General features: G+C 55.9%; 2 protein-coding genes across 9 annotated transcripts in view; both read left to right on the forward strand.

Moving 5' to 3' along the window:
- The first annotated feature begins 3,610 nt into the window (after positions 1-3,610).
- Positions 3,611-7,033, forward strand: ACTB (actin beta). Of its 2 annotated transcripts, XM_059896368.1 has the most exons (6): positions 3,611-3,700; positions 4,415-4,543; positions 4,692-4,931; positions 5,405-5,843; positions 5,929-6,110; positions 6,252-7,033. In XM_059896368.1, exons 2-6 carry the CDS (start codon positions 4,421-4,423, stop codon positions 6,393-6,395), a joined length of 1,128 nt encoding a protein of 375 aa, XP_059752351.1. In that variant the 5' UTR covers positions 3,611-3,700; positions 4,415-4,420; the 3' UTR covers positions 6,396-7,033. The 2 variants fall into 2 exon arrangements, with proteins under 2 accessions (XP_059752351.1, XP_059752350.1); XM_059896367.1 differs by lacking the exons at positions 3,611-3,700; positions 4,415-4,543 and adding an exon at positions 5,036-5,076 and having other exon boundaries at positions 4,882-4,931.
- A 6,472-nt stretch (positions 7,034-13,505) lies between these two features.
- FBXL18 (F-box and leucine rich repeat protein 18) overlaps positions 13,506-27,249 on the forward strand; it is a 40,238-nt gene continuing 26,494 nt past the window's right edge. For 6 of the 7 annotated variants that reach the window (XR_009497510.1, XR_009497511.1, XM_059896307.1 and 3 more), the window contains exons 1-3: positions 13,506-13,652; positions 18,914-19,129; positions 24,322-25,865. Coding sequence is in view for 5 of the 7 variants with exons in the window: in XM_059896307.1 (XP_059752290.1) it covers positions 13,635-13,652; positions 18,914-19,129; positions 24,322-25,865 (1,778 nt within the window). In the remaining 2 variants the exon portion in view is untranslated. Of the gene's footprint in view, positions 13,653-18,913; positions 19,130-24,076; positions 24,132-24,321; positions 25,866-27,249 lie in introns of those variants that run through there. The other variant, XM_059896310.1, reaches the window with a different exon arrangement.

Consider the following 27,249-nt stretch of genomic DNA (forward strand, 5'->3'; position numbering starts at 1 on the left):
GGTCGGTGCTAGTGTGTGGGATGCAGGAGCAGTGTGATCCAGGATGTTGAGCTCCTGCCTGTGCTCTTGCTGTGTAATCCTGGCTGGGTCAATTCCCCTCTCTGGGCAGGAAAGCTTACTGCTGTTATGGTAGAGGAGGGAGGAAGTCATAGCAGACTTCCTGGAGGGGGCAGCCCAAGAGCTGGCCCTGAAGGCTGAGGAGAAGTTGGGCAGGAGGCAGAGGCACCCCAAGCCCAGTCCCTCCCAGGACCTTAGCAATCCAGAAGTCCAGAATTGCCTCTTGAGACCATCCTGGGAGCAGGGGACGAGGGCAGGGGAAAGAGGTGGTGACAGCGTGCAGGCTTGGGGCCTCAGGACCCCCTGTTGTGTAACCAAGGGCCAGTGGCTGTCTTCTCTGGGCCTCAGGAGATAAGCACTGAGGACAGAGGTGGGACCCAAGAACTTAGACTTTGGAACAGCCTTTGGTCCCAGTCCCTGAGGACACTTCACACTGCAGGGGACACTTTACCCAGGGAGGGGCAGTGAGAGGCCTCCAGGCCCTACACCTGGAATCCCTCACACCGGACTCCGAGCCCTTTTCCAGTCTGGCCTCAGTTTCCTCATCTGTAGCAAGGGGTGTATTTGCTGGAAGGCTGCTCATCAGTTGCTCCTCACTGAGGACCTACAGTGCGCAGGGGCTCTGCCCTCCTGGAGCCAACAGTCTAAGGTCTTCCTAAGGTCTCCTCCCCTTCTCTGTCCTGCCTCAGTTTCTTCCTCTGAAAAATGGAGCTTGGGTTCCCCGCGGGTCAGGGCAGCAGTGGGGCCCGAACACCCAGAGCAAGGTGGCTGGGTGGCCAGTTCTGGAGGAAGGCGGGGAGTGGTCTTTTGCTATGGGCTGTAAAGGTCCCCTGGCCTGGAGGCCTCGCAGGGAGGGGAACCGCAAGAGGGAAAAAAAAAAAAAGCACCAGAAACGGCAAGTGAAGTCCCCATTGGCTGAGCCGGCTAAGGGCCCCGGGGGCTGTGTGCCAGCCCGGGTGACAGCTCTGAAAACTCCCTGCAAGGGCAAAGTTCTCGGAGAGCGAGAGCAAAGAACCTGTTCACTTCCTCTCCGGAGGTCTCCTCCCTCTTCCTCTGGCCCCTCCACTTCCTCTTTTCCTCCTCTGGCTGGCTGTCTCTCTTCAGCTCCTCCTATCCCCCTAGGCCTGCGGCCCCCAACCCCCAACCCTCCATCTTCCCAGGGTCCTTTCTCAGGGCCTAGGACACCCAAGTGGTCACTTATTCATTCAACAGATCAGAGCCCTGGGGAGGGTACGGTGGGCAGAGGTGGACGGGTCAGAGACCCGAAAGGGCTCACAGACTGGTCGGGGAGGCCCAGTTATAAATGCCGGCCCTGTGCAGTGGACTTTGGTGGGAGGGGGGATACACTGCAGATGCCAAAGGACTCTTAAGGAGGGGCCTTCTGGGATGGGCCTTGAAGGATGCATAGGAGACTAGCCAGCTGCTGCCTGCCCCTCGGCCGGCCCCTGGGTGAGAAGCGGCGAGGTGGCAGCACAGGCCCTGCTTGGGGACCAGCCTTGCTCTCCATCCCATGCAGCTGCCTGGAGCCACCCGAGTCTCCCACGCGTTGCCCTGCAGCCCTGGTCCCAGTCTGTCCGGCACCCACCAGGCTTAGTGAACAGCCAGGAACAGCCCTCATCAACCAGCAGCAAAGAGGGTCACCCCCCCCCCCACCCAGCTCCTGAATCACAGGGTTGGCAGGTCCCAGGGTGGCTGGCCGGACGCCCGTGAATGAGACACACAAGGCCAGGGACAGGGCAGTCCGGCCCCTGGGAAGCAGGGAGTGGACGGGCTGGGAACATTTGCCCAGGCCCGGGGCGGGGCTGGGGGAGCCACCGAGAGCAGATCCCTGGGAACGCTGGCAGGTGGCTCTGAGCCCGTGCGCTCTGCTGCGCGCTGGGAGACGGTCACCCTTTCTACCTGTTTTGTGGCCTCTGCAACCTTCGAAGAGCCCTGCCACCACTAGCCTCCTGCAGTGGGCTGGACCAAGCTGCCTCTGCCCTGGCCAGATTCCACCTCCATATATGGACTAATCTTTTGCTGGTTTCAACACACGCTCAGTGAGCACCTACTATGTGTCGCAAAGCCCTGGGCAGACCTGGGGTGCCTGGACACAGACCACGGGCGACAGGCCGGGGCCCCTACCCGGACCACCCTCCCCGTTTTCCCTTGTGAGAAAATTCAGCTTGCCACCACCTCCGAGAGGACGCACGCTCCTCCAGGGTGGGCCACATGCCTCTCTGGGGGTTCCATGGCCTCTTGGGTTTCCTTTTACCACACAGTGACCACTGTCGGCCACCCTCTGGGTGGCAGGCTCTCCCTGCCGGCCTGGCACTTCTCAGAGCAGGGAACCACCCAGAACACTGTGGAGCACCCAGGTCTGCCCCAGGGTTTGGTGGAGAGACCCAGGGCAGGAGCGGGTACTGTGGGAGGGTCTTCTCTGAGGGCAGCTGGCCTTCAGCCACTGTCACCGCCGCTCTACCCCCTCACCCTCACTCCTCTCTGGCACACTGAGTGTCCTTCCCCAGTCCTTGGTGGCCTCCAGATGGTCCAGGAGGGCAGTTCAGCTGTGGCTGCACATGACGGACAGACGATGGACGGTGGGCCCCGGGCCCCAGAGCTGTGACGAACGGCCCTGCCTGCCTGCGCCCAGCAGTGGCCGGCAGCTGCCCGGGTCGCCGGCCAACAGCCCAGGCTTGGCCTTGGCTGGGCGTGACCAGGCAGCTCCGAGGCAGCCCAGCTCCATGGGAACAGTTTCTCTGCTCCAGAGCCCACCACTCCCCAGGTCTGCAGCAGGGGAGATTTGGAGCCCTCCTCACAGGGAACTTCTAGCTGCTGGCCCCTGGGGGCCGGCCCTGTCCCTGGGGACGGTGGTCTTGAAGCCCCTGTTAAATGGCCACCAGCCCCCCTGACTCCCCCATGAAACACCATGGTCCTCAGCCCCAGGTCTCTGAGTAGTAATGTGCCCCTTAGCAAACGGAGAATCCCACTCAGCAAGCTCAGCACCCCCAGTCAGAGGCCCCCCTGTAACCCAGGCTTTCTGGGCACTGGAGCTAATGTGGGCAAAGGGGGTGACTCGCTGCCCACCCCTCCCCCCACAACTGTTCCTTAAGTATGCGCCCACAGCAAGCAGGCACCCTCGCATCTGTGCTGACCCTTGCCCACCGGGTCGCTCACTGCTCTGGGGCATCCACACCCGGAGGGTCCCGGTGTGGGGGGACCCGGAGAGGCAGGCAGGCCGGGTGCAGGCCTGGCCACGCGGGGCCGGACCGGGCACTGCTCAGCGGGGCGGCGGCCCAGGGCTCGCACCCCCCGACCCGCGGGCCCAGCACCCAAAGCCAAAACTCTCTCCCTCCTCTTCCTCAATCTCGCTCTCGCTCTCTCCCAGTCCATCGCTCTCTCTCTTTTTTTTTTTTTTGCAAAAGGAGGGGAGAGGGGGTAAAAAAATGCTGCACTGTGCGGCGAGGCCGGTGAGTGAGCGGCGCGGGGCCAATCAGCGCTGGCCGTTTCGAAAGTTGCCTTTTATGGCTCGAGCGGCCGCGGCGGCGCCCTATAAAACCCGGCGGCGCGACGCGCAGCCACAGCCGAGACCGCGTCCACTCCGCCAGCACAGGCCCCTCGCCCTCGCCGCTCCGCCTTCGCCGCCGGTCTACACCGCCACCAGGTAGGGCCCCGCGCCGGCCGGGCCGCTGATGCGCTGGGCCCGCGCCTCCTCCGGGCAGGCAGCCCCGCGATCCCGGCCCCGTGGACAGCCTCCCGTTTGCGGGGAGTGAACTCATGCGCTCCTAGCTCGGGGCCGGAGCTGCGCTCGGGGCGCGCTCCCAGAATGTTTCCGTCGGGACCGGGGCGGCCGCGGGTTTTTGTCCGAGCGGGCGGCTCGCTCCGCCGGCGGGACGGCGGGGCAGCGGGGCGGCGAGGCGGCGAGGCGGGAGGGTGGGTGGGCGCGGCGGGGCAGCAGGGCCGGGTGGGGGCTGGGGACACCAGTGCGCGTGCGTGTGCGCGTTAGGCTCGGGAAGCGAGGGCGGGGCGGCCGGCCGGAAGGGGTGGGGTCGCCGCGGCGCGAGAGCGCCTGCGCGCACTTCCTTCTCGCGCCGCCGGCTCCCGCGGGTGTGGCTGCTGCGCGTTCGCCGGGTGGTGTTTTTTGGGCGGGGCGGGGCCGGCGCCCGGTGTAGGGGGGCGGAGGCCTGGCTTCCTGCCGCGAGCGGCGGGGCCGCCTCCAACCCGCGTTTGCCTTTTATGGTAATAACGCGGCCGGCCGGCTTCCTTTGTCCCCAATCTGGGCGCGCGCCGGCGCCCCCTGGCGGCTCGAAGGAGCGGTGCGCCGGAAGTGGGTAGGGCGGGGGCGGCCGCACGGCTCATGGTCCTGGTCTCCCCGCAGTTCGCCATGGATGACGATATTGCTGCGCTTGTGGTCGACAACGGCTCCGGCATGTGCAAGGCCGGCTTCGCGGGTGACGATGCTCCCCGGGCCGTCTTCCCCTCCATCGTGGGGCGCCCCCGGCACCAGGTAAGGCGCCCGCCTCGGGTCTGACTTGGTGGGTGGGGCTCCCCTCTCGGGAGCAGGCGGAGGGAGGAAGGGGGAGGCCTTCGTCTTTCTGGGTGAGGGTCGGTGGGGCAGTGCCTGAGCTGAAGGCGCCTTGCTCCTCCCTCCGCAGGGCGTGATGGTGGGCATGGGCCAGAAGGACTCCTATGTGGGTGATGAGGCCCAGAGCAAGAGAGGCATCCTGACCCTCAAGTACCCCATCGAACACGGCATCGTCACCAACTGGGACGACATGGAGAAGATCTGGCACCACACCTTCTACAACGAGCTGCGTGTGGCCCCCGAGGAGCACCCCGTTCTGCTGACCGAGGCCCCCCTGAACCCCAAGGCCAACCGTGAGAAGATGACCCAGGTCAGTGGCCCGCCGGCCTCGCCTGGGCGCCCCCCTGCACCTCGTTTCTTGCCCTTCTTTGCCACGCCCTTTCTCACTTGTTCTTTCTTCTGCCATTTTCCTAGGACTTTCTTCTCTGACCTGAGTCTCCTTTGGAACTCTGCAGGTTCTATTTGCTTTTTCCCAGATGGAATCTTTTTCTTGTGTTTGCTTTTCTGACTAGGTGTTGAAAGCATAAAGTGCTGTGGGTGTAGGTACTAACACTGGCTCGTGTGACAAAGCCGACGAGGCTGCTATAAAGTGGCCTTGGCGTGTGTATTCAGTAGGTGCACAATAGATCTGAAGTGAATCCCCGTCCTGGGAGCCCCAGCACACTTAGTCATGTTCCTTGCACTCTTTGCATGTCTTTGCAATCTTTTTTTAATCTTTGCCCAGTCTGGCCTGACTGCTCCCGGTGGCTTCCCAGGTGTGACATGGTCCATCTCTCTGTGCAGATCATGTTCGAGACCTTCAACACCCCAGCCATGTACGTGGCCATCCAGGCTGTGCTGTCCTTGTACGCCTCTGGCCGCACCACTGGCATCGTGATGGACTCCGGTGATGGGGTCACCCACACGGTGCCTATCTACGAGGGGTACGCCCTCCCCCATGCCATCCTGCGTCTGGACCTGGCTGGCCGGGACCTGACGGACTACCTCATGAAGATCCTCACGGAGCGTGGCTACAGCTTCACCACCACGGCCGAGCGGGAAATCGTACGTGACATCAAGGAGAAGCTCTGCTACGTCGCCCTGGACTTCGAGCAGGAGATGGCCACCGCGGCCTCCAGCTCCTCCCTGGAGAAGAGCTACGAGCTGCCTGATGGTCAGGTCATCACCATTGGCAACGAGCGGTTCCGCTGCCCTGAGGCTCTCTTCCAGCCTTCCTTCCTGGGTGAGTAAGGAGGTCTCATGCCCGCCCCACACGAGGGTCACTCTGGTCACACTGGAAGCTAAGTCTGGCTTCTCTTTCTCCTCAGGCATGGAATCCTGTGGCATCCACGAAACTACCTTCAATTCCATCATGAAGTGTGACGTCGACATCCGCAAGGACCTCTACGCCAACACGGTGCTGTCTGGCGGGACCACCATGTACCCAGGCATCGCTGACAGGATGCAGAAGGAGATCACCGCCCTGGCTCCCAGCACGATGAAGATCAAGGTGAGTGCCTGGCCTGAGCTGGCCTGGGCGCCTGGGGGGTGCAGATGAGCGTGGTGGTTGTCAAGGCAGCCGCCTTGCTGTAGGCCCCTGGTGTACCAGGGCTGGGCCGGCCGGAGCCCTCACTGCCCCTTCTCTCCCCAGATCATCGCCCCGCCCGAGCGCAAGTACTCCGTGTGGATCGGCGGCTCCATCCTGGCCTCGCTGTCCACCTTCCAGCAGATGTGGATCAGCAAGCAGGAGTACGACGAGTCCGGCCCCTCCATCGTCCACCGCAAATGCTTCTAGGCGGACTGTTAGTTGCGTTACACCCTTTTCTTGACAAAACCTAACTTGTGCAGAAAACGAGATGAGATTGGCATGGCTTTATTTGGTTTTTTTTTTTTTTTTTTTTTTTTTTTTTGTCTTTTTTGATTTTTTTTTTTTTGCGCTTGACTCAGGATTTAAAAACTGGAACGGTGAAGGTGACAGCAGTCGGTTGGATGGAGCATCCCCAAAGTTCTACAATGTGGCCGAGGACTTTGATTGTACATTGTTCTTTTTTTTTTTTTTTTTTTAATAGTCATTCCAAATATCGTGAGATGCATTGTTACAGGAAGTCCCTTGCCTTCCCAAAAACCGCCCCACTTCTCCCTTAGGAGAAGGGCCAGTCCTCGCCCGAGTCCACATAGGGGAGGGTGATAGCATTGCTTTTGTGTAAATTATGTACTCCACAATTTTTTTTTTTTAATCTTTGCCTTAATACTTGTTCTTTTTGTTTGTTTTATTTTGAATGGTCAGCCATCATGGCCCCTCTTTTTGTCCCCCAACTTGAGATGTATGAAGGCTTTTGGTCCCCCTGGGAGCGGGTTGAGGTGCGGAGGTAGCCAGGGCTTACCTGTACACTGACTTGAGACCAGTTCAATAAAGTGCACACCTTAAAGAAACACGTGGCTTGTGGCTGGCGTTGTTGGATGTTGGGGAGAAGGCTGGGGCACTGGGGGTGCTCTGAGGCGCCTCTCACCCTGAAGGGTCTGGGGAGTGGCGTTATGTGGGAGGAGTTAGGGATTCTGGCCTCTAATCCTGTGTAAGTGAATTCCCTGCCTGGCCCTTGTTCCCTTGTATTTCTCGCTGGGTTCTGAGGTCCAGATGGCTGGGAGAGTGGGGAGCCTAGGGAGTTGTGGTCCCTGTACCCACCTCGCAGAACTGGGTGGGGACCTTCGTCCCTGTGAGTGCTGCTTCCTCACTGTCCTCTTGGGATAGTGGGGTCTCCCAGGCCACAGGCTTTGTCCTCACCCTCCCTTCAGTACCTGGGGAGAGCCAGGGGCTCTGAGGTTGAGGGTAGGGTCTCAAACTTAACACCTTCCCACTCACCTGGAGTGACCCCCATAGAAGGGACAGCGCCACCCATCCGAGGCCTGTGGGCAAGGGGATGTGCGGGGTCGGCAGAGATGGCCCTATCTGTCTCTGGCTGGGGGCATGGCTGAGGCCTGCATCCTTCTGACCGGAGGGTAGACACCATCCTTTATTCTTCTGACCGGAGGGTGGACGCCATCCTTTATTCTTGGTGCCGAGTTTCAAGTGCAGATCTGGCCCAGTTCTCCCAAGAACCTTCCCCGGGAAGCAGCCTGGAGTGCGGGGTCACTTTGGGACTCTTCTCCAAGCCTGGCTGGCCTCCACTCTGCTAGAAGCTGTGGTTGACATGGAGGGAAAGTGGGTGAGACTTCTCCCACACCGCCAGAGGTAGTGAGACACGGAAACTGGCCCCCAAGTCGATCCAGATTTGAGGCCTTGGGGGGCCCCCTCCCCTCCATGAACCTGGGGCTCCCCCAGGGCTCCGCTGGGGACGGTGGGAGCTGTGGCCCGCGAGGATGGGGTGACCCACCGCCTCCCATCTTAGGGACAGTGCAGACCCTCAGAAAGACACCTTTTGTGCAGCATCTTGGGGGTGTGTGGTGGGAAGAGGGCTGTCCGACCTCCTGATGGCTTCAAAAATCAAAGGGGAGCCCGCGGTCCCCGGGGCTAACCTGGGCAGATTTTCCTAGGTCAGTACATGAAACAGCATGGCGGGTGCAGAATGTGCCATCTGGAAGGTGTCCTGTTCCCCAGGGCGCTGCCCTCTATCAGCTGGCCCAGAGGAAGAGCATGGAGGATGCTTCGCCCTGACCCTGTGCAGTCTTAGAGGCCCGGGAACCAGGAAGGGAAGCCCCTCCCCGGTCAGCTCCAGCTCTTTTGGTCTAATTCAGGGATGGTGGTGAGCCCTGGGCTCTGGGAGCTGCAAGTAAGTTTCCACCGATAAGAGTTGAGTACCTACTCTGCTGATGTCTTGGACACAGACCCTGCACTGGAGAAGCTGTCAGTCTGGAGACTCCCCTCTCTCCCTCCCTCCCTTTCTCTCTTCCTCCCTTCCTCCCTCACACTATTTGCGCTAGGCATCGCGCTGCGCTATGGGATGCAGTGGAGAAGAAATCAGGTGTGTTTCCTGCCCTCACGAGGTGCCCAGCTTACTGGGCAAGACAGAATAAATAGGAATGTACCAGTACCAGTGGTGATAATGAGAAGAAGAAAGAGTAGCAGCTGCGTGTCGGTCTGGGAAAAATGGAGACATTCATCATGTTGATGCGTGATGGTGTCACGGGTGTAGACATACATCAAAGCTCATCAAACTACCTCAGTGAAGCTGAAAAAAAACTAAGAAATAGAGGTTAAAAAAAAGGAAAAAAAGCAATCATCATTTTGCCCTTTTCCAACAAATAAGGTAATAAAGGACCATAAACCTGGCTGATGGGGGGATGGGGGTATCCGTGGCTCTTGAGCAGGAGGCTTCTTCAGACGGCTTCCTGTGGGAGGGATGCGGGAGCTGGCCAGTCGACAGTCGCCTGGGCAGGTGGAAGTGTGGGCGTGCATGTCTCAGGCAGAGGCCCTGATTGACTGAGGACAGAGGCCCGGGGATGAATGGGAGGGTGGATGGGGCTATGTGTCTTTTCTATGTGGCCCTGGGAAGTCACGTTACTGTCCACATGCCCATCTGAGAAATGGGAATGTCAGTAACAGCTGGAGGGGTGCTGTGAGCAGGTGCTCCCTCAGTCTTTCCCTTTGAAAGGAGACACACATTTGACCCTTTAGGTGCTGCTCCTTTCCTCCCGGGGCAACAGCTGGGCTGATCATCTGGGCTAAGCCAGAGGGTGCTGCATTACCTGCCGCCTTCCTCTCAGCACCCATTTTACAGATTAGGAAACTGAAGCTCAGGGAGGACAGGTGCGCTGGCCCCAGGTGACCCACCTTATAAGTGAGGAAGCTGGAATTTGACCCTAATACCTGTGAAGCCCAACAGAGCAACAGGCCAGAAAAGGCAAGGTTCAGCCCAACACAACCATCCTTTACAGAACTTTGGCTTCTGCACTCTGACCCTCGAGCCACCTCTGCCCTGGGCCAGGAGGCTCCTTGCTTTCTCAGGTGGCTGGCTCCCCCATGAGGCCGCTGTGACCACCTGAGGTTCACCTTCTTAAGGAGCTGAAACCATCTCTTGCTGGAATGTCCCCCCTCTGTGAAGCACCCCCTGCCTGGATGGAACTCCACCCTAACAGGTGCCCTGAGAGGAGGGGAGTCTTGGCAAGTGCGGGGGCTCAGAACCCTGGGTGGTTTCTTTCATCCTGACGTGTCTTCCTGGATCCCAGCAGTGAGGACACAGGGAGGATGCTTGGATCCTCTGCGGGCCGGTTGTCTTCTCTGGGGGGACCTGGGGCTGTGAGGCAGCTCTGAGGGGCCAGTGGCAGGATTGGAACACACCCTCTAGCCTGGAATCACCCAATGGACTCGGGAGCTGGGATCATTCAGAGCCACGGTTGGCGCCTTCATTCACTCATTCACCTTAGTCATCATTCAACTTAACATTTCAAGCAGCCCCACAGTTCTAGAGGGAGGGAGTTCTGCAGTAGTATTGCGACATTGTCCCTGCCCTCACAGGGCTGCCAGTATTTTTTTTTTTTTTTTTTTTTCCCACTGCATCACACGGCTTGTGGGATTTTAGTTCTCCAGCCAGGATCCAATCTGGGCCCTCGGCAGTAAAAGCGTGGAGCCCTAACCACTGGACTGCCAGGGAATTCCCAGGGCTTCCAATCTTGCTGCACTGTCCCCTAGGGGGCCACGAGCCACACATGGCTATTTATATTTAGATTAATTACAAGAATTCAGTTCTTCAGTTGCACAAGTCACATTTCAAGTGCCCATTGGGCAGCACAGGTATGGAACATTCTCAACCTTGTAGAAAATTCTAGTGGATGGCATTGGACTTGTGGGAGGACAGATGTGGACCAAAAACTCATACTGATGGCTCTTAATTATCCACTGGGATAAATGCCTTCAAGAAATACTTGGAGGAATGGTGACAGAGAATAACGGAACAGTGACCTGGTCGGGGGGAGGGGAAGGTTTTCTGTGGAAGGGATGTTGAGAAATGAGTCAGAGTTGGGGTGAGAGCCACCTGACAAAGGCAACAACACAGGCAAAGGCAGAGGGAGCGCCTTCAGGAGTGAGCAGGTCAGATATACATATTTCAAAAGTAATAAAATTTAATTTTTAGAGCAGTTTTAGGCTCACAGCAAAATTGAGAGGAAGGTACTGAGATTTCCCATACATCCCCGGCTTGCATAACCTCCTCCACCATCAACATCCCGGCTAGAGCCAGAGAGCAGAGCAGAGCAGTACATTTGTTACCCCTGATGAAACCTACATTGACACATCGTATCACCCGTAATTTACATTGGAGTTCACCCTTGGTGTTTACATTGTATGGGTTTGAACAGGCATCCACCATTACAGTATCATACAGAGTAGTTTCACTGCCCTGAAAATCCTCTGTGCGCCGCCTATTCCTCCCTGCCCTGGTCTCCCTAAGTCCTGGCAACCGCTGATCTTATTATTATCTCCATAATTTTTGCCTTTTCCAGAACATCATGTAGTTGGGATCATACAGTATGTAGCTTTTTCAGATTGGCTTCTTTCACTCAGTAATATGCAGTTAAGTTTCCTCCATGTCTTTTTTTTTAATTAATTAATTTTTTATTTATTATTATTTTAAAAAATTTATCTATTTATTTATTTATTTATTTTTGGCTGCGTTGGGTCTTCGTCGCTGCTCACAGGCTTTCTCTAGTTGTGGCGAGGGGGCGCTGCTCTTCGTTGCAGTGTGCGTGCTTCTCATTGCAGTGGCTTCTCTTGTTGCAGAACGTGGGCTCTAGGCGCGCGGGCTTCAGTAGTTGTGGCTCGCGGGCTCTAGAGCACAGGCTCAGTAGTTGTGGCGCACAGGCTTAGTTGTTCTGCAGCATGTGGGCTCTTCCCGGGCCAGGGCTTGAACCCGTGTCCCCTGCGTTGGCAGGGGGATTCTTACCACTGCGCCACCAGGGAAGTCCCTCCTCCATGTCTTTTCACGGCTTGATAGCCCATTTCTTTCTAGTGTTGAATATTATTCCACGGTTCAGATGGACTACAGTTCATTTATCCATTCACCTACACTTCTCGGTGGACGCTGTGAGGAAGTGTCACCGAAACCTGGAAAGGCTTGTGACAGAGTGAGAGCAGTGAGGCACCGGGGCTGACTCCCCCGCCCCACACGCAGTGATTTCCAACTCAAATGTTCCTCAGAATTGGGGATGCCCAGGAAATGTGAGACTCCTTTTTCATTAGAAAGAGTAAGAGTGGTAGAGGTTACAGCTTCTGTGTATTGAATAGCTCCTCTCTGCTGGATACGTACCTGCATAATCTCATTTAATCAATCATTGATTTGACAAATGTTGATCAAGGGTCTGCTGCAGCCATGCCCTGTTCTAGTGGGGGAGGGAAAATAAACACATCTGCCACAATGAGAAACATACCTGATTATGGCTTATAGGGGAAGAAAAGGAATGGGTCAGGGAGTCAGAATAACCTGGGCCTCTGTGAAACCCTCAGATGCCTGCCTGAGTCAGAGTTGGGCTTCACTGTTGAGGTTTTGATAGTAAACAAAAAACAATGGGAACCCCGTTAACACGTGTTTGCCTCAAGTGGTTCCTAACCTTTAACCTAACCATGAGCTCTTTGAGGCAAGGACTGTGCCTGTCCCCATGGTGGTCCGCCCACAGTTGGAGCCATCAGAGTTCTCTGGATACAAACTGGCTCAAGCTGGTGAGGTGGGAGGGGAATGAGGCCCAGGGAGAGTTTGATATGAAGCTTGATGTACTGGGTTGAATAGCGTCCCCCAAAGATTCAGGTTCACCTGGAATCTCAGAATGTGACCTTATTTGGAAACAAGATAAATAATAAATTTAAATAAATTTATATTTAAATAAATAAAATAAATAAATTAAAATATATTAAAATATATTAAATAAAATATAAAATATATTTTAAAAAAATCAAGGAAGGATTCTTCCCTTGAGTCTTTGGAGGGAGCATGGCCCAGTCAACATCTTCATTTTTTTTTTTTTTTAATAAATTTATTTACTTATTTAGTTTTGGCTGCGTTGGGTCTTCATTGCTGCGCGGGGGTTTTCTCTAGTTGCGGAGAGCTGGGGCTACGTTTCATTGCGGCGCACAGGCTTCTCATTGCGGTGGATGGGCTCTAGGCACGTGGGCTTCAGTAGTTGCAGCTCGCGGGCTCTAGAGCGCAGGCTCAGTAGTTGTGGCGCACGGACTTAGTTGCTCCGCGGGCATGTGGGATCTTCCTGGACCAGGGCTCGAGCCCGTGTTCCCTGCGTTGGCAGGCGGATTCCCAACCACTGCGCCACCAGGGAAGCCTCAACGTCTTCATTTCTGACTTCTAGCATTCATATCCAGTTCTTTCTTTCCCCACAAATTTTTATTAGTAAATGATTTGTAAATGTAAAAGGTTACAGGTGAGAGCATATCATCCATACACTAATTTACCCAGAAAATATTTATTCAGCGCCCATGTCAGGGAGCTTTCTAGGTACAGGGCGTTTACAGTTTATTGGGGAGGACAGGAAAAAAAAAAAAAGGTACAGTAGATCAGATAGTGCAAAGAGTTATAGAGAAAAATAACAGAGGACAAGGTTATTTGTTAGGTTAGGTGTGTGTTTGCGAGAATGGGGAGGGGGTGATGCTATTTTCTGCAAGGGGCTCAGGGACCGGCTCTCTGACAGGTGGTTTCTGAACACTGCAGGCACTGGGGCCGGCAAATGCAAAGGCCTAGAGTCAGGAGAGTGCTGGGCCGGCAAGAGGGGGCCTGTGTGGCTGGAAAGGGGCGTGCAGAGAGCCGAGGAGCGGGACATGACGTCGGAGAGCAAGTGCAGCCGGGCTGGGATGCCCGCGCTCTACCCAGCCCTACCAGGTCCTTGGCTGCACGCCGCACCCAACATGACAGCCACGCGGGACCCGCCCGCGGGCTAGCGGAAGTGCGTATCGGCGGGCGCCGGAAGTGGCGAGAGGCCCCGCCCCCTGCCTCGGGTCTCTTTGGAGCCTCGGACGCGCCGGCTTTGAGCATCCCTGGTCAGCCAGGCGGAAGGCCCCGGAGCTCTGGCTCCGGCGGCAGCGGCTCGTCTCGCCCTCGACATGGCCAGTATCGGAGAGGTACGCCAGGCGCCTGTCTCTACTCTCCTCCCTTCCCGCCGGCTTTGGTCCCGCTCGGTCCTCCACACGCCGACTCCTGTTCCCCTGCGTCCTTTCCGTCTCGCTCCCTTTCCCGCTCCATCCTTCCCGTCCTGACCTCTGCTGACTCTGTGCTTCCCATCCTGACCCCCGCCGCCCCGCTCAGTTCTTCCCACTCCGACCCTGGCGTCGGCCTGGCTTGGTCCTTCCTGCCCCGACCCTGGCCTTGGCCTCGCCCCGTCCTTCCCATCCCTACCCTGGCCTTGCCCCTTGCCCCTTACCCCTTGCCCCTTGCCCCTTACCCCTTACCCCATCCCCCATCCCCCATCCTTGACCCATCCCGCCCCGTAGGACCTCATCCTGTATCCGAAGGCATAAGCTCTCCCAACTTTCGGTTTTCCATCCGTTTGCCGGTCCCGCATTCCTGATCGGCAGACTTCTCCCCCTCTCCCGCCTTCCCCAGAGTTTCCAGCTCCTCTACGTCTCCCAGGCCCTCTTCCCATGCCCCTGTGCCTTGGCTCAGCCCTTGGAGCTCTGAGACGTTCCTCCTCCCTGCCCACTTCCCTTCCCATCCCGTCCTGTGTCGCTGAACGTTCGGTTTCAGTCCAGCCCACTTTCCTCTGAGCCTGCTTGTTGTGTGACTTGGGGGGTGGTGGAGGAAAAGCCATTTCACCTGGGGGACTTGTGACTCACCCTGAATTTCTTCCCCAGTGCTCCACAAATCTGGGTCCGACGGAGAAACCCACCGAGTTCCTATAATGGGATGCAGGGAATTTTCTCTGTAGACCAGGAAATGGGGGATCCGGACAGTGACTAGGGTCTTCCCTTTTGTTGATTCCCACCTACCTGTTTGTGTACCTGTGTGCACGTGTATTTATACCTGTGGTCCGGGACTCAGGCCGTCGAGCGTACTCCCTAAGCCTTGCGGGCTTGCTCGTGCTCGGGGGAGCAGGAGCGCGTGCGGCATGAGTGCGTGGGAGGCGGCTGGGGTTGCCGATAGCTGTTCTTCATTTGAAGCGGATTTGGCTCAGAAGTGGCCCCTTGATTGAGGGGGAAGGTGTGGGGCCCACCTGCTCGCTGGTAGTAGGATTGAAGGGCCAGAGAGTACCAGCTCCCTCAGGAAGAATCCTGGGGGTATAGCCTGGCTGCGTTAGCAGATTCCCGTTAGTCGCGTGTGCTTGCGGGGGCGGGGGGGCTGTCAGGCACCTTGGTCTTAGGGGTCCTGGCGCAAAGGCCCCTCTGTTCCTTGAATCATATGTCGGGGCCCTGCCCAGTGAGGCCTCTTGTCCCATCGTGAGGGTCTTTTTTTAATAAAATGTGTAGTGATAGCAAGTTTTTAAAATTTTATTTATTTATTTATTTATTTATTTGGCTGTGTTGGGTCTTCGTTTCTGTGCGAGGGCTTTCTCTAGTTGCAGCAAGCGGGGGCCACTCTTCACCGCGGTGCGCGGGCCTCTCACTGTCGCGGCCTCTCTTGTTGGGGAGCACAGGCTCCAGATGCGCAGGCTCAGTAGATGTGGCTCACGGGCCCAGTTGCTCCGCGGCATGTGGGATCCTCCCAGACCAGGGCTCGAACCCGTGTCCCCTGCATTGGCAGGCAGATTCCCAACCACTGCGCCACCAGGGAAGCCCCAGTGAGGGTCTTTTGGCTTGAGAGGAGAGAGGGGGAGTCTTGCTCTATCCTGGACATGATCAAGGTCCCTTTCTCTGGGACGGTCTAATTATTTAAAAAATTTTTTTATTTTTTATAAATTTATTTTTTTATTTTTGGTTGTGTTGGGTCTTCGTTGCTGCATGCGGCCTCTTCTCTAGCTGCGGTGACTGCGGGCTACTGTTCGTTGCGGTGCGCAGGCTTCTCATTGCGGTGGCTTCTTGTTGCGGAGCACGGGCTCTAGGCGCACGGGCTTCAGTAGTTGTGGCACGCGGGCTCAGTAGTTGTGGCTCGTGGGCTCTAGAGCGCAGGCTCAGTAGTTGTGGCGCACGGGCTTAGTTGCTCCGCGGCATGTGGGATCTTCCCGGACCGGGGCTTGAACCCGTGTCCCCTGCATTGGCAGGCGGATTCTTAACCACTGTGCCACCAGGGAAGTGTCTGGGACAGTCTAATTATTGATTGATTGATTGACTGAGATATAGTTAACATACCATAAAATTTACACTTTTATTTTATTTTATTTTTTTCAGTTTTTAAAAATTTTTGGGGCTTCCCTGGTGGCTCAGTGGTTGAGAATCTGCCTGCTAATGCAGGGGACACGGGTTCGAGCCCTGGTCTGGGAAGATCCCACATGCCGCGGAGCAACTGGGCCCGTGAGCCACAACTACTGAGCCTGCGCATCTGGAGCCCGTGCTCCGCAACAAGAGAGGCCGCGATAGTGAGAGGCCCGCGCACCGCGATGAAGAGTGGCCCCCGCTCGCCACAACTAGAGAAAGCCCTCGCACAGAAACGAAGACCCAACACAGCCATTAAAAAAAAAAAAAAAGTAACATGTAAAATTCCACGCACTTGCAGAAGAATGTTGTAATGAACTTCCCTCTATGTACTCGTTGCCCAGTTTTTTTTTCTATTTCTTTTTAAAAAAATTTTATTATTATTTATTTGATTTATTTATTTTTGGCTGCATTGGGTCTTTGTTGCTGTGCACCGGCTTTCTCTGGTTGTGGCGAGCGGGGGCCACTCACACACCCCCGCTCAGAGGTGAAGAAGCTCGACGGCCTCCTCCCTCCCTCCTGGCGGCGGCCCCCTATTTGCCGTTACCTCTGCAGAACTCGCTGCCTTTCCCGGGGGGAAGGTGCACGGACTTAGAAATGAAGCCTCCGTTCCAGGGAAAAGACTCAACTGTTGCAAACCCAGCGCGACTGGGCCTCCCAGGCTTGGCCGTCGGGAGACCCGGGGGAACCAATATGACCTGCTGCCCTGAACGCCTGTCCCAGGACGGGGTGCTGGCCTAAGGACAGCACTGGGGGGAAGATGATCGTGTCGGGGGTGCCGAGACTGGACGGAGGAAGCTGCAACTCACCTCCTGTTTTGTTTTGTTTTTGTTTAATTCATGTAATTTCTAGGTGGTTTTAAGAGAAATTCAGTATTCCATACTGTAACTGGAAATTACATGATGCTGGAGTGTCTGGGAGTGTTTTGCCCTGTGTTCTCTTTGCTCTGCAGTGGCGTTCTTACTTTGATAAATCTGCAAATTGGGCATCAGAAGGGATCAGCCTCAGGCTGCTCAGTGGAATTCAGGCCCAGCTCTTCCCACTTGTGCCCAGGAACCCTGTATACCAAGCTTGCCTGATAAGGACTGCCCCTGGTCCCAGCCTCTCTCTCGGGAGATAGAGTCCCTAGGTCTAGGATGTGGCCTGGGAATCTGATTTTTTAACAGGTGTCTGGGATGATCCCAGATGATTGGGTCTGGGAAATTTCTCAGGAAAGTCACGTATGGTTCAAAACACTAGACCCCAGAATACAGTGACCCAGGGCAGCTATGGACTTGGGTCTCATGGCTGCCTTCTGCCCCTGTAAAGGTGGGAGGAGGGAGACAGGATTGAGGGCACTTCAGAAGGAAGGAGGGAAGGGAAGGCAAGTCTGGCTGCTGCCTCTCAGGAAGAAGGGAGAGTGGGAGGGGCCGATGCCGTTGAAAGGGTGGGCAGTAATCGGGGAAACCTCTCCCGGCCTGGCAAGGGCTCGGCCGGATGCAGGGGCTGGAGGGGTGTCGCAGTCAGAGCTCCCGGGGAAACCCCTGGTGCCTGTGTGGGGTGTGCAGACAGGCCCTTCCTCCCTGGACTTAACGGTTGCCATGGCAGCAGCAGGGCTTTCCAAGCCTGGAGGCTTCCATCCATGCAAATATGTATGGAAAAAGAGGCAGGACAGAGGAGGCGGGGCTCGTAGACAGAATCACTGGAAAAGGCAGTAGAAATAGTTCTGGGTACTCTCCTGGGAGTGTCAGAGAGGCACCCCGTCAGTGAGGACGTTTAAGGCAGGAGGGGCCCTTCAGGAGGTGTTGGGAAGATACAGGGATTCCTCCCCACCATGGGCTTTTCTTAGAGCATCCCTGTTCCTTTGGCCTTGATTTGGGGATTTCACGGCACACTGACATAGGTCTGTCCCCTCTTTGTCTTGGTTGTACAGGCACTGGTCAGTAAGATGGGAAGCCCACATTAGGGCAGAAAACCTTCTGTAGATATTTGCAAAAGCAGAATGAAACAATAAGATGAGTGGACATCTTACTGGAAATACCAACATGGATTTCTTTCTTTTTTTTTTTATTTTTTATTTTATTTAATTTTTGGCGGTGTTGCGTCTTCATTGCTGCGCGCGGGCTTTCTCTAGTTGTGGTGAGCAGGGGCTACTCTTTGTTGCGGTGCGCGGGCTTCTCATCTTTGTGGCTTCTCGTTGCAGAGCACAGTCTCTAGGTGCGCGGGCTTCAGTAGTTGTGGCTCGCAGGCTCTAGAGCGCAGGCTCAGTAGCTGTGGCGCACGGGCTTAGTTGCTCCGCGGCATGTGAAATCTTCCCGGACCAGGGCTCGAACCTGTGTCCCCTGCATTGGCAGGCGGACTCTCAACCACTGCACCACCAGGGAAACCCCCAACATGAATTTCTAACCAGAAAGTCTGATAAGTGGAGAGGAGTTGTGCCGTTCCTATTGTTTGTTACGAATCTTGAGATTTAAAAATGTCATTGGTCTGGTAGGTGCTGTTTCTTATTTATAAGGGCCTCATAGTTTCATTCTCTCATTTGACTCGTCCTTTCCCCATCCAGCGCTGTCCTGAAGAGCTGATACACATATCATACACATAATGGTAACTCATTACCCGTCAGAGCAACCCTGGGAGGTGAAGGCACTGTTGTTATTGGTGAAGACCAATTATCATTGTTTCTTGATGGAATTCACCTGCCCAAGGATGTTTTAAAAATACAGCCTGACATTCGGGGCAGAGCAGGGTGGGGGGGGAATAGCAGCTTTTACAAATGAACAACCTCAGCTGATGGTCATGAGTTGAGTTGGAAACCTGCCAGACTTGGCTGGAGACCTTCAGTAGGAAAAATCTCTCTTAAATTTCAAATCTGTTACTTTTGAAGCACGATCCTGGTGTGCAGATTGAAAAGGGGCTTTCGGAGAATGTTGGGGACTTTTTGCTCTGCAGTTAAGATTTTTGGTAACAGCCTCTTCTTCCCCATGGACTGCGGTGAAGGCTTCCCTTGCCTGCGGGCCACCCTCGGGGATCCCATGGAATTTGGTGCCCCTTATTTTCAGGACACATCCAACGATGGCGATGCGCCCCCTGCAGCAGCCACGGTGGCAGATGATGCCCACCTCCTGGGCTTCTCCGATGAGATCCTCCTGCACATCCTGAGCCACGTCCCCAGCATAGACTTGATTCTGAATGTCCGGCGCACCTGCCGGAAGCTCGCAGCGCTGTGCCTGGACAAGAGCCTCACCCACACGGTGCTGCTGCAGAAGGACTATGAGGTGAGGGGCCTGGGGGTGGCGCTTGGCATGCGGGGGGCAGAGATGGGGAACAACCGAGGTGCCCGACTGAGGCCCCGCACAGCCTGGCAGTGGTGGGGCACTTGCAGGGATGACACGGCAAAAGCCAGGGGCCCAAAAGTGCAGGTAGCGTGCCATCTGGGCCAGGGCACAGGTAGAGCAGGCGCTCTTCTGGAAGGGTCTTGGGCCTTGGCACTGGGCCAGGAGGGAGACTGACTTCCTGGTAGATAGGTACCCAGGAGTGGACGTGCGGGCCCACTGTCAGCGCTGGGCTTTCCTGTGGAGTTAAGCACAGTTGGAGGCACCACGTCTCCCCACCAGCGGCATCCGAGGGCTCTGGTTGCTCTGCGTCCTCGTCAACACTTGGTGTTGTCGGTCTTTTCAGTTTAGCCGTTCTGATGCATGGGAGGTGGTATCTCATTGTAGTTTTAACTTGTATTCTCTGATGGAGGATGCCGTCCATTATGCTTTCATCAGGTGCGTGGGCCATTTGTGTATCTTCTTAGAAGTGTCTGTGCAAGGCTTTTGCCCATTCGTTATTGTCTATCTTTTTCTTAGTGAGTTTTGGGAGTTCTGTATATATTCTGGTACAAGTCCTTTGTGGGATGTGTTGTGAATATTTTCTCTTATAGTCTGTGGCTTGCCGTTTCACTTTGATTAATAGTGTCTTTTGAAGAGCGTAAGTTTTTAATTTTGGTGAGGTCCAATTTATTGAAATTTTGAGTTCATGCTTTTTGTATTCCGTTGAAGAAATCTTTGTGAAACCTGAGGTCATGAAGATTTTCTCCTATGTTGTCTTCTTTCTTCTTTTTTTTTTTTAACTTTTTTTTTTTAATGCTTTTTTTTTTTTTTTTTTTTTTTTTTAATATTTATTTATTTATTTATGGCTGTGTTGGGTCTTCGTTTCTGTGCGAGGGCTTTCTCTAGTTGTGGCAAGTGGGGACCACTCTTCATCGCAGTGCGCGGGCCTCTCACTATCGCGGCCTCTCTTGTTGCGGAGCACAGGCTCCAGATGCGCAGGCTCAGTAATTGTGGCTCACGGGCCCAGCTGCTCCGCGGCATGTGGGATCTTCCCAAACCAGGGCTCGAACCCGTGTCCCCTGCATTGGCAGGCAGATTCTCAACCACTGCGCCACCAGGGAAGCCCCTTTTTTTTTTAACTTTTAAAAAAATTTTAATTTATTGTTTTGGCTGTGTTGGGTCTTTGTTGCTGCACGCGGGCTTTTCTCTAGTCGCGGCGAGCGGGGGCTACTCTTCATTGTGGTGCAGGCTTCTCTTGTTGCGGAGCACAGGCTCTAGGCACGCAGGCTTCAGTAATTGTGGTATGCAGGCTCAGTAGTTGTGGCTCACGGTCAGTAGTTGTGGCGTACGGGCTTAGTTGCTCCGTGGCATGTGAGATCTTCCCAGACCAGGGCTTGAACCCGTGACCCCTGCATTGGCAGGCGGATTCTTAACCACTGCGTCACTGGGGAAGCCCTTCTTTCTTCTTCTTATATAACGTTGTATTAGTTTCAGGTGTACAATGTAAAGTTTTGATATTTGTATACACTGCGAAATGGTCATGTCGAGGTACATCTGTCTGTCACCTTACATAGTTATAATTTTTTTCTTGTGATAAGAACTTTTAAGATCTTCTCTTGCAACTTTCAAATATGCAATATATTTGCATATTTGCAATAATAATATGGTATTATTAACTATAGTCCCTATGCCCTACATTACATCCCCAGGCTTATTTATTTTATGACTGGAAGTTAGTACCTTTTGACTCCTCTCCCTCCAGACCACCAACTTGTTCTCTGTATCTGTGAGCTTGGTTTTAGAATTTTTATTTTTTATTGAAGTATAGTTGATTTACAGTATTATATTAGTTTCATGTGTAAAACATAGTAGTGATTTGATATTTCTATAGATTGCATACCATAGAAAGTTATTATAATATTAACTAGATTCCTGTGCTGTATATTATATCCCTATAAGAGTTTTTTTTTTTAATTCCACATATAAATGAGATCTTATAGTATTTGTTTTTCTGTCTGACTCATTTCACTTAGCATAATGCCCTCCAAGTCCATCCATGTTGTTGTAGATGGCAAGACTTTCTTCTTTTTTTTTTTATGACTGAGTAATATTGCATTGTGTGTGTGTGTGTGTGTGTATTCCAATCACATCTTCTTTATCTGTTCATCTGTTGGTGGACACTTAGGTTGTTTCCATATCTTGGCTATTATCAATAGTGCTGCTATGAACATGGGGTGCAGATATCTTTTTGAGTTAGTGTTTTGTTTTGTTTTTTACAAATTTATTTATTTTATTTTTGGCTGTGTTGGGTCTTCATTGCTCCATACGGGCTTTCTCTAGTTGCAGCAAGTGGGCGCTACTCATTGGGGTGGCTTCTCCTGTTGTGGAGCATGGGCTCTAGGCTCATGGGCTTCAGTAGTTGTGGCACGTAGGCTCAGTAGTTGTGGCTTGCGGGCTTAGTTGCTCCGCGGCATCTGGGATCTTCCCAGACCAGGGCTCAAACCCGTGTCCTCTGCACTGGCAGGCAGATTCCTAACCACTGCGCCACCAGGGAAGTCTCCTAACCACTGCGCCACCAGGGAAGCCCCTCTATCTATTTTTTTAATAGGGTTGTTTCTTTGCTATTGAGTTGTATGAGTTCTCTATACATTTTGGATATTAACCCCTTATCAGATATATGATTTGCAAATCTCTTTTCCCATTTAATAGGCTGCCTTTCATTTTGTTGATGGTTCTCTCTGCTGTGCAGAAGCTTCTCAGGTGATGTAGTTCCTCTTGTTTTTTTTTTTTTTTTTGCTTTTGTTGTTTTTGGTGTCAGAGTTTAAAAAATCATCACTAAGACTGATGTCAAGGAGCTTATTACTACTTATATTTTCTTCTAGGAGCTTTATGGTTCCTGGTCTTACGTTCAAGTGTTTAATCCATTTTGGGTTAATTTTGGTGTATGGTGTAAGATAGTGGTCCAGTTTCATTCTTTTGCCTGTGGCTGTCCAGTATTCCCAGCACCCTTCTATGTCGTCTTATAGAAGGTTATAGTTTCAGCTCTTATGGCAGCCCTGTGACCCTTTTGTGTTCATCTCCACATATGCTGTGAGGTCAGGGCGAGGCTCACTGTTCTGCACACAGCTATTCACGCCTTCCACCACTACTTACTGAAAAGATTATCCTATCCTCGCCGAATTGCCTGCAACCTGGAAAATCGGTGGATGACCTATTTTAAAGATAAACAGAGGCCTTGCCCTTAACTCAAATTTTAGGGGACTTGGAGGGGCTCCTCCTGTTGTTGCTGGCTGGGCAGTGATGCCTTGAAACCCAGAGTGAGGCCCCTGAGAGCTCAACCTCTTTCTGTGAGAGCTCTGTGCTCCTCCCTGATGGAGAGCTGAGCTCACTCCCCAGAGCGCTGAGGCCAGGCTTCCTGCCCACGAGGGTTCTTTACTGTAGAGGAAGGGCAGGTGCACAGTCTGTCTGGAGCGTTTAGAATGTGTGTCCTTCGTCTGCACAGTTCTGTGTGTGTACATTTGCCGTAGAGAAGTGATCACGTGCACAAGCCTTATGTACATGGATGCTCGGTGCTGTGTTGTCCGAAGGCCTCGGTGGCTACTGGGCCCCTGACTGGACGTCCTGTGGCTCCCTAGGCCGTCCAGGCCAGGTTTTTGAGGAATATTTAATGATATGAAAGTGCACGTGACGTAAAGGAAAGCGACAGCCAAAGAACGCTTCCAGGGCGTGATTCCACTATGTGATTTCAAAACACCCCACCTAACATGAAACTTCCCATCCTAACCACTTTTTTTTTTTTTAAATTAATTAATTTATTTATTTATGGCTGTGTTGGGTCTTCGTTTCTGTGCGAGGGCTTTTTTTTTCTTCTAGTCGCGGCAAGCGGGGGCCACTCTTCATCGCGGTGCGCGGGCCTCTCACTATCGCGGCCTCTCTTGTTGCGGAGCACAGGCTCCAGACGCACAGGCTCAGTAATTGTGGCTCCCGGGCCCAGTTGCTCCGCGGCATGTGGGATCTTCCCAGACCAGGGCTCGAACCTGTGTACCCTGCATTGGCAGGCAGATTCTCAACCACTGCGCCACCAGGGAAACCCACTTTTTTTTTTTTTGGATGTGTTAGGTCTTCGTTGCTGTGTGCAGGCTTCTCATTGCGGTGGCTTTCTTGTTGTGGAGCACAGGCTCTGGGTGCGCGGGCTTCAGTAGTTGTGGCACGTGGGCTCTAGAGTGCGGGCTCAGTAGTTGTGGCACACGGGCCTAGTTGCTGCACGGCATGTGGGATCTTCCCGGACCAGGACTTGAACCCGTGTCCTCTGCACTGGCAGGCGGATTCCTAACCAACCACTGCGCCACCAGGGAAGTCCCCTAACCACTTTTAAGTGTACGATTTCGTTAGCCCTAAGTACATTCACAGCGTTATGCAACCATCATCACTCTTTCTGAAACTTGCTTATCGCCTTAAACAGAAACTCTGGAACTATTAAGCAATAACTCGCATTTCCCCTTTGCCCAGGCCTCTGGTAACCTCTATTCTACTTTCTCTTTCTGATTTTGCCTATTCTGGATCTTTCATATAAGTGGGGTCGTAAAATATGTGACCTTTATGACTGGCTTCTTGGGCGTCATGTCCTCAAGGTTCACTCATGCCGTGGCAGCGTCAGGATCTCATTCCTCTCCATGCCGAGTAGAATTCCACTGCATGGATGGACCCCACTGCCTTCATCTGTTCGTCCGCTGATGGACGGCTGGGTTGTTGCCACCTTCCGGTTGTTGTGAACGGTTCTCCGTGGACATGGGTGTGCAGGAGTCTGAGTCCCCGCTTTCAGTCCCCTTGGGTGCACACCTGGCTGTGGAACTGTGGGTCACGTGGTAACTGTTTAGCTTTTGGAGGAGCCACCAGACTTTTCCACAGGGGCTGCCCCATCTTCCATTCCCGCCTGGCCGAGACTCCTGACTGTCGGTGGAAGGTAAGCATGCGGGGAGGGACGAGGCGCCAGCCCTGCCCTCATTGTCCCTCCTCAGCTGGAGCGGGGCCTCTGCCGGGCCCCCCGCGGCTCCCTGACTGTCACAGGGGAAGGCGCGGTCTGGGGGGCGAGGGTGGAGGAGACGCCGGTGCCTGCAGCCCCTCTCTCCCCCCCCCCCCCCACCCACCCGCAGGCCAGCGAGGACAAGGTGAAGCGGCTGGTGACGGAGATCGGCCGGGAGGTCCAGCAGCTCAGCATGGCCGGCTGCTACTGGCTGTCGGGCAGCACGGTGGAGCACGTGGCCCGCTGCCGCGGCCTGGTGAAGGTGAACCTCTCGGGCTGCCACCTGACCTCCCTGCGCCTCTCCAAGGTTCTGTCGGCCCTGCAGCGCCTGCGCTCCCTGGCCATCGACGTGAGCCCCGGCTTCGACGCGAGCCAGCTGAGCGGCGAGTGCAAGGCCACGCTGAGCCGCGTGCGGGAGCTCAAGCAGACGCTGTACACGCCCTCGTACGGCGTGGTGCCCTGCTGCACCAGCCTCGAGAAGCTGCTGCTGTACTTCGAGATCCTGGACCGCACGCGCGAGGGCGCCGTGCTCTCGGGCCAGCTCATGGTGGGCCAGAGCAACGTGCCGCGCTACCAGCACCTGCGCGTCTTCTACGCCCGCCTGGCCCCCGGCTACATCAACCAGGAGGTGGTGCGCCTGTACCTGGCCGTGCTCAGCGACCGCACGCCCGAGAACCTGCACGCCTTCCTCATCTCCGTGCCCGGCAGCTTTGCCGAGAGCGGGGCCACCAAGAACCTCCTGGAGTCCATGGCCCGCAACGTGGCGCTGGACGCGCTGCAGCTGCCCAAGTCCTGGCTCAACGGCTCGGCCCTCCTCCAGCACATGAAGTTCAGCAGCCCCTTCTACTTCAGCTTCAGCCGCTGTGCCCTGTCCGGCGGCCACCTGATCCGGCGCGTCATCGACGGCGGCAGGGACCTCCGGAGCCTGGCCGGCCTGAACCTCAGCGGCTGTGCGCACTGCCTGGCGCCCGACTCCCTGCTGCGCAAGGCGGAGGACGACATCGACAGTGGCATCCTGGAGACGCTGGTGGCGGCCTGCGGCAACCTGCGGCACCTCAACCTCTCGGCTGCCCACCACCACAGCCCCGAGGGCCCCGGCCGGCACCTGTGCCAGCTGCTGGCCCGGCTCTGCCACCTGCGCTCCCTGTCGCTGCCCGTCTGCGCCGTCGCTGACTCGGCGCCGCGGGCCGACCGCGCGCCCGTCCAGCCTGCCACGCACGCCGTGCCCCGCGGCTTCGGCAAGAAGGTCCGCATCGGCGTGCCGTCTGGCCCCGACCCTGTCTCCGGGCAGGCGGGCCCCCTGCCATCCTCTGTGTTCTGGTCGCTGCTGAAGAGCGTGCCCTTCCTGGACCGCCTCGAGCTGATCGGGTCCAACTTCTCGTCTGCCATGCCGCGCAACGAGCCCGCCATCCGCAACTCGCTGCCCCCCTGCGGCCGGGCGCAGAGTGTGGGGGACTCGGAGGTGGCCGCCATCGGCCAGCTGGCCTTCCTGAGGCACCTGACGCTGGCCCAGCTGCCCAGCATCCTGACAGGCTCCGGGCTGGTCAGCATCGGCCTCCAGTGCCAGCAGCTCCAGTCCCTCTCCCTGGCCCACCTGGGCACGATGGGCAAGGTGGCCTACATGTCCGCCCTCTCGGACATGCTGAAGCACTGCAGGCGGCTGAAGGACCTCAGGTGAGGGCGCCCGCCGTCCCTCCGTGGCCTCCGCTGGCCCTTTGGAGGCCTTCGGGGCGCGGAGGGGAAGCGAGGCACATGGCCTTTGGCTCGGCGGGTGTTGGCGCACCCGCTGCGCACCTGCTGAGGCGAGCGGGGTGCAGGCCTGTCCTCCAGGGGCTGAGAGTCTTGGGGGGCACTGACAAGGGACTGTGCATGGTGGCGGGGCTCGGGGGGTGTGGGGGCTCGGGAAGCAGCGGCTGGCGGCGCCCAGGGAGGGTGTGCGGGAGGTGGTGCCGCCCGAGCCTGGCACGTCGTCCTCGTCGCCTGTGGCTGTCTCCGTGCCTGGGCTCTAGGACGCTGCTGCGTACGTGACCTTATTAATCCTCATGCCCGTCCCACGAGGTGGACGCTGTTCTTGCCAGACGACGGAGCTGGTAAGTGGGGGCCGGGAGTGGAGCCTAGCTCTGCGACTCGTGAAGGATGAGTCGGGGCTAGCCAGGAGATGCAGGCGCAAGGCTTTCCGGGAAAGAAGGCAGCGTGTGTAGAAGCCCCAGAGGCTTACAACCGAGCAGCGTGCTCAGAAGCCAGATGATTCTGATCGGGGGGCGCGGGGGCGTCAGGTGAGGCGAAGGTGCCGAAGGACTTCAGCCCGCAGAGGGAGGGGTCCGGGTTCCAGTGTGGGGAGGTCCCCCTGGCCTCCCACCTGCACTGGAGGGGCCAGGCCGGGGGGAGGGGGGGGGTGTAGAGGCGGGCTCACAAGGGGGCCGCACGCTGCTGAGACGTGGCGGTGCCCGGAGCAGGACGGCCGGGCTGACCTGAGGGGCCGCCCCGGGAGAGTGCGGGGTGGTGGGACCCACGGACCTCGGCAGGGCTTCCCCCACCCAGGCAGTTGTTGGAGGGCCACTGGCAATTTCCCGGGCCCCGACGCGGAATGATCCCCGGCGACTCATGCTGTGGAGTGAAGGCTGTTCTCCTGAGGGCCCAGGATTTAGAGGGTCAGCCTTTGTTAACCTGAGCCGGATTTGAGAATGTCTACGGATCTGATCTTGAAAAACTGCAGTTTCCTAAACGTCGTGGTGGCCTCAGACCTCAGCTCTGCGAGGGCTTCGGGTGGGGGAGGAGGTGGCCGCTGGGCTTGGTCTCCGTGAGGCTGGAGCTGGTGGGGCAGCTGGGTGAGGGCGGCATCGGGGCACGGGGACGCACGTGTGTCCTCATCGCCGCACCAGTGAGCACTCACCGTGTGTCTTCGCTGAGGGCCGGGCACCAGGCTGGGAGCTCTCTGGCGCTGTCTGGTCTGATCCCCTCACTGGGCCCTTCGTCGTTCCTGCTTCATGGAGAGGCAGCAGACGCCTGAGGGAAGAGCTGAGGTCCGCCCGGGTCGTTGAAGCCCAGAGCTCGACCT

This window comes from Balaenoptera ricei, chromosome 15 (genome assembly GCF_028023285.1).
Source record: "Balaenoptera ricei isolate mBalRic1 chromosome 15, mBalRic1.hap2, whole genome shotgun sequence".
NCBI lineage: Eukaryota > Metazoa > Chordata > Mammalia > Artiodactyla > Balaenopteridae > Balaenoptera > Balaenoptera ricei.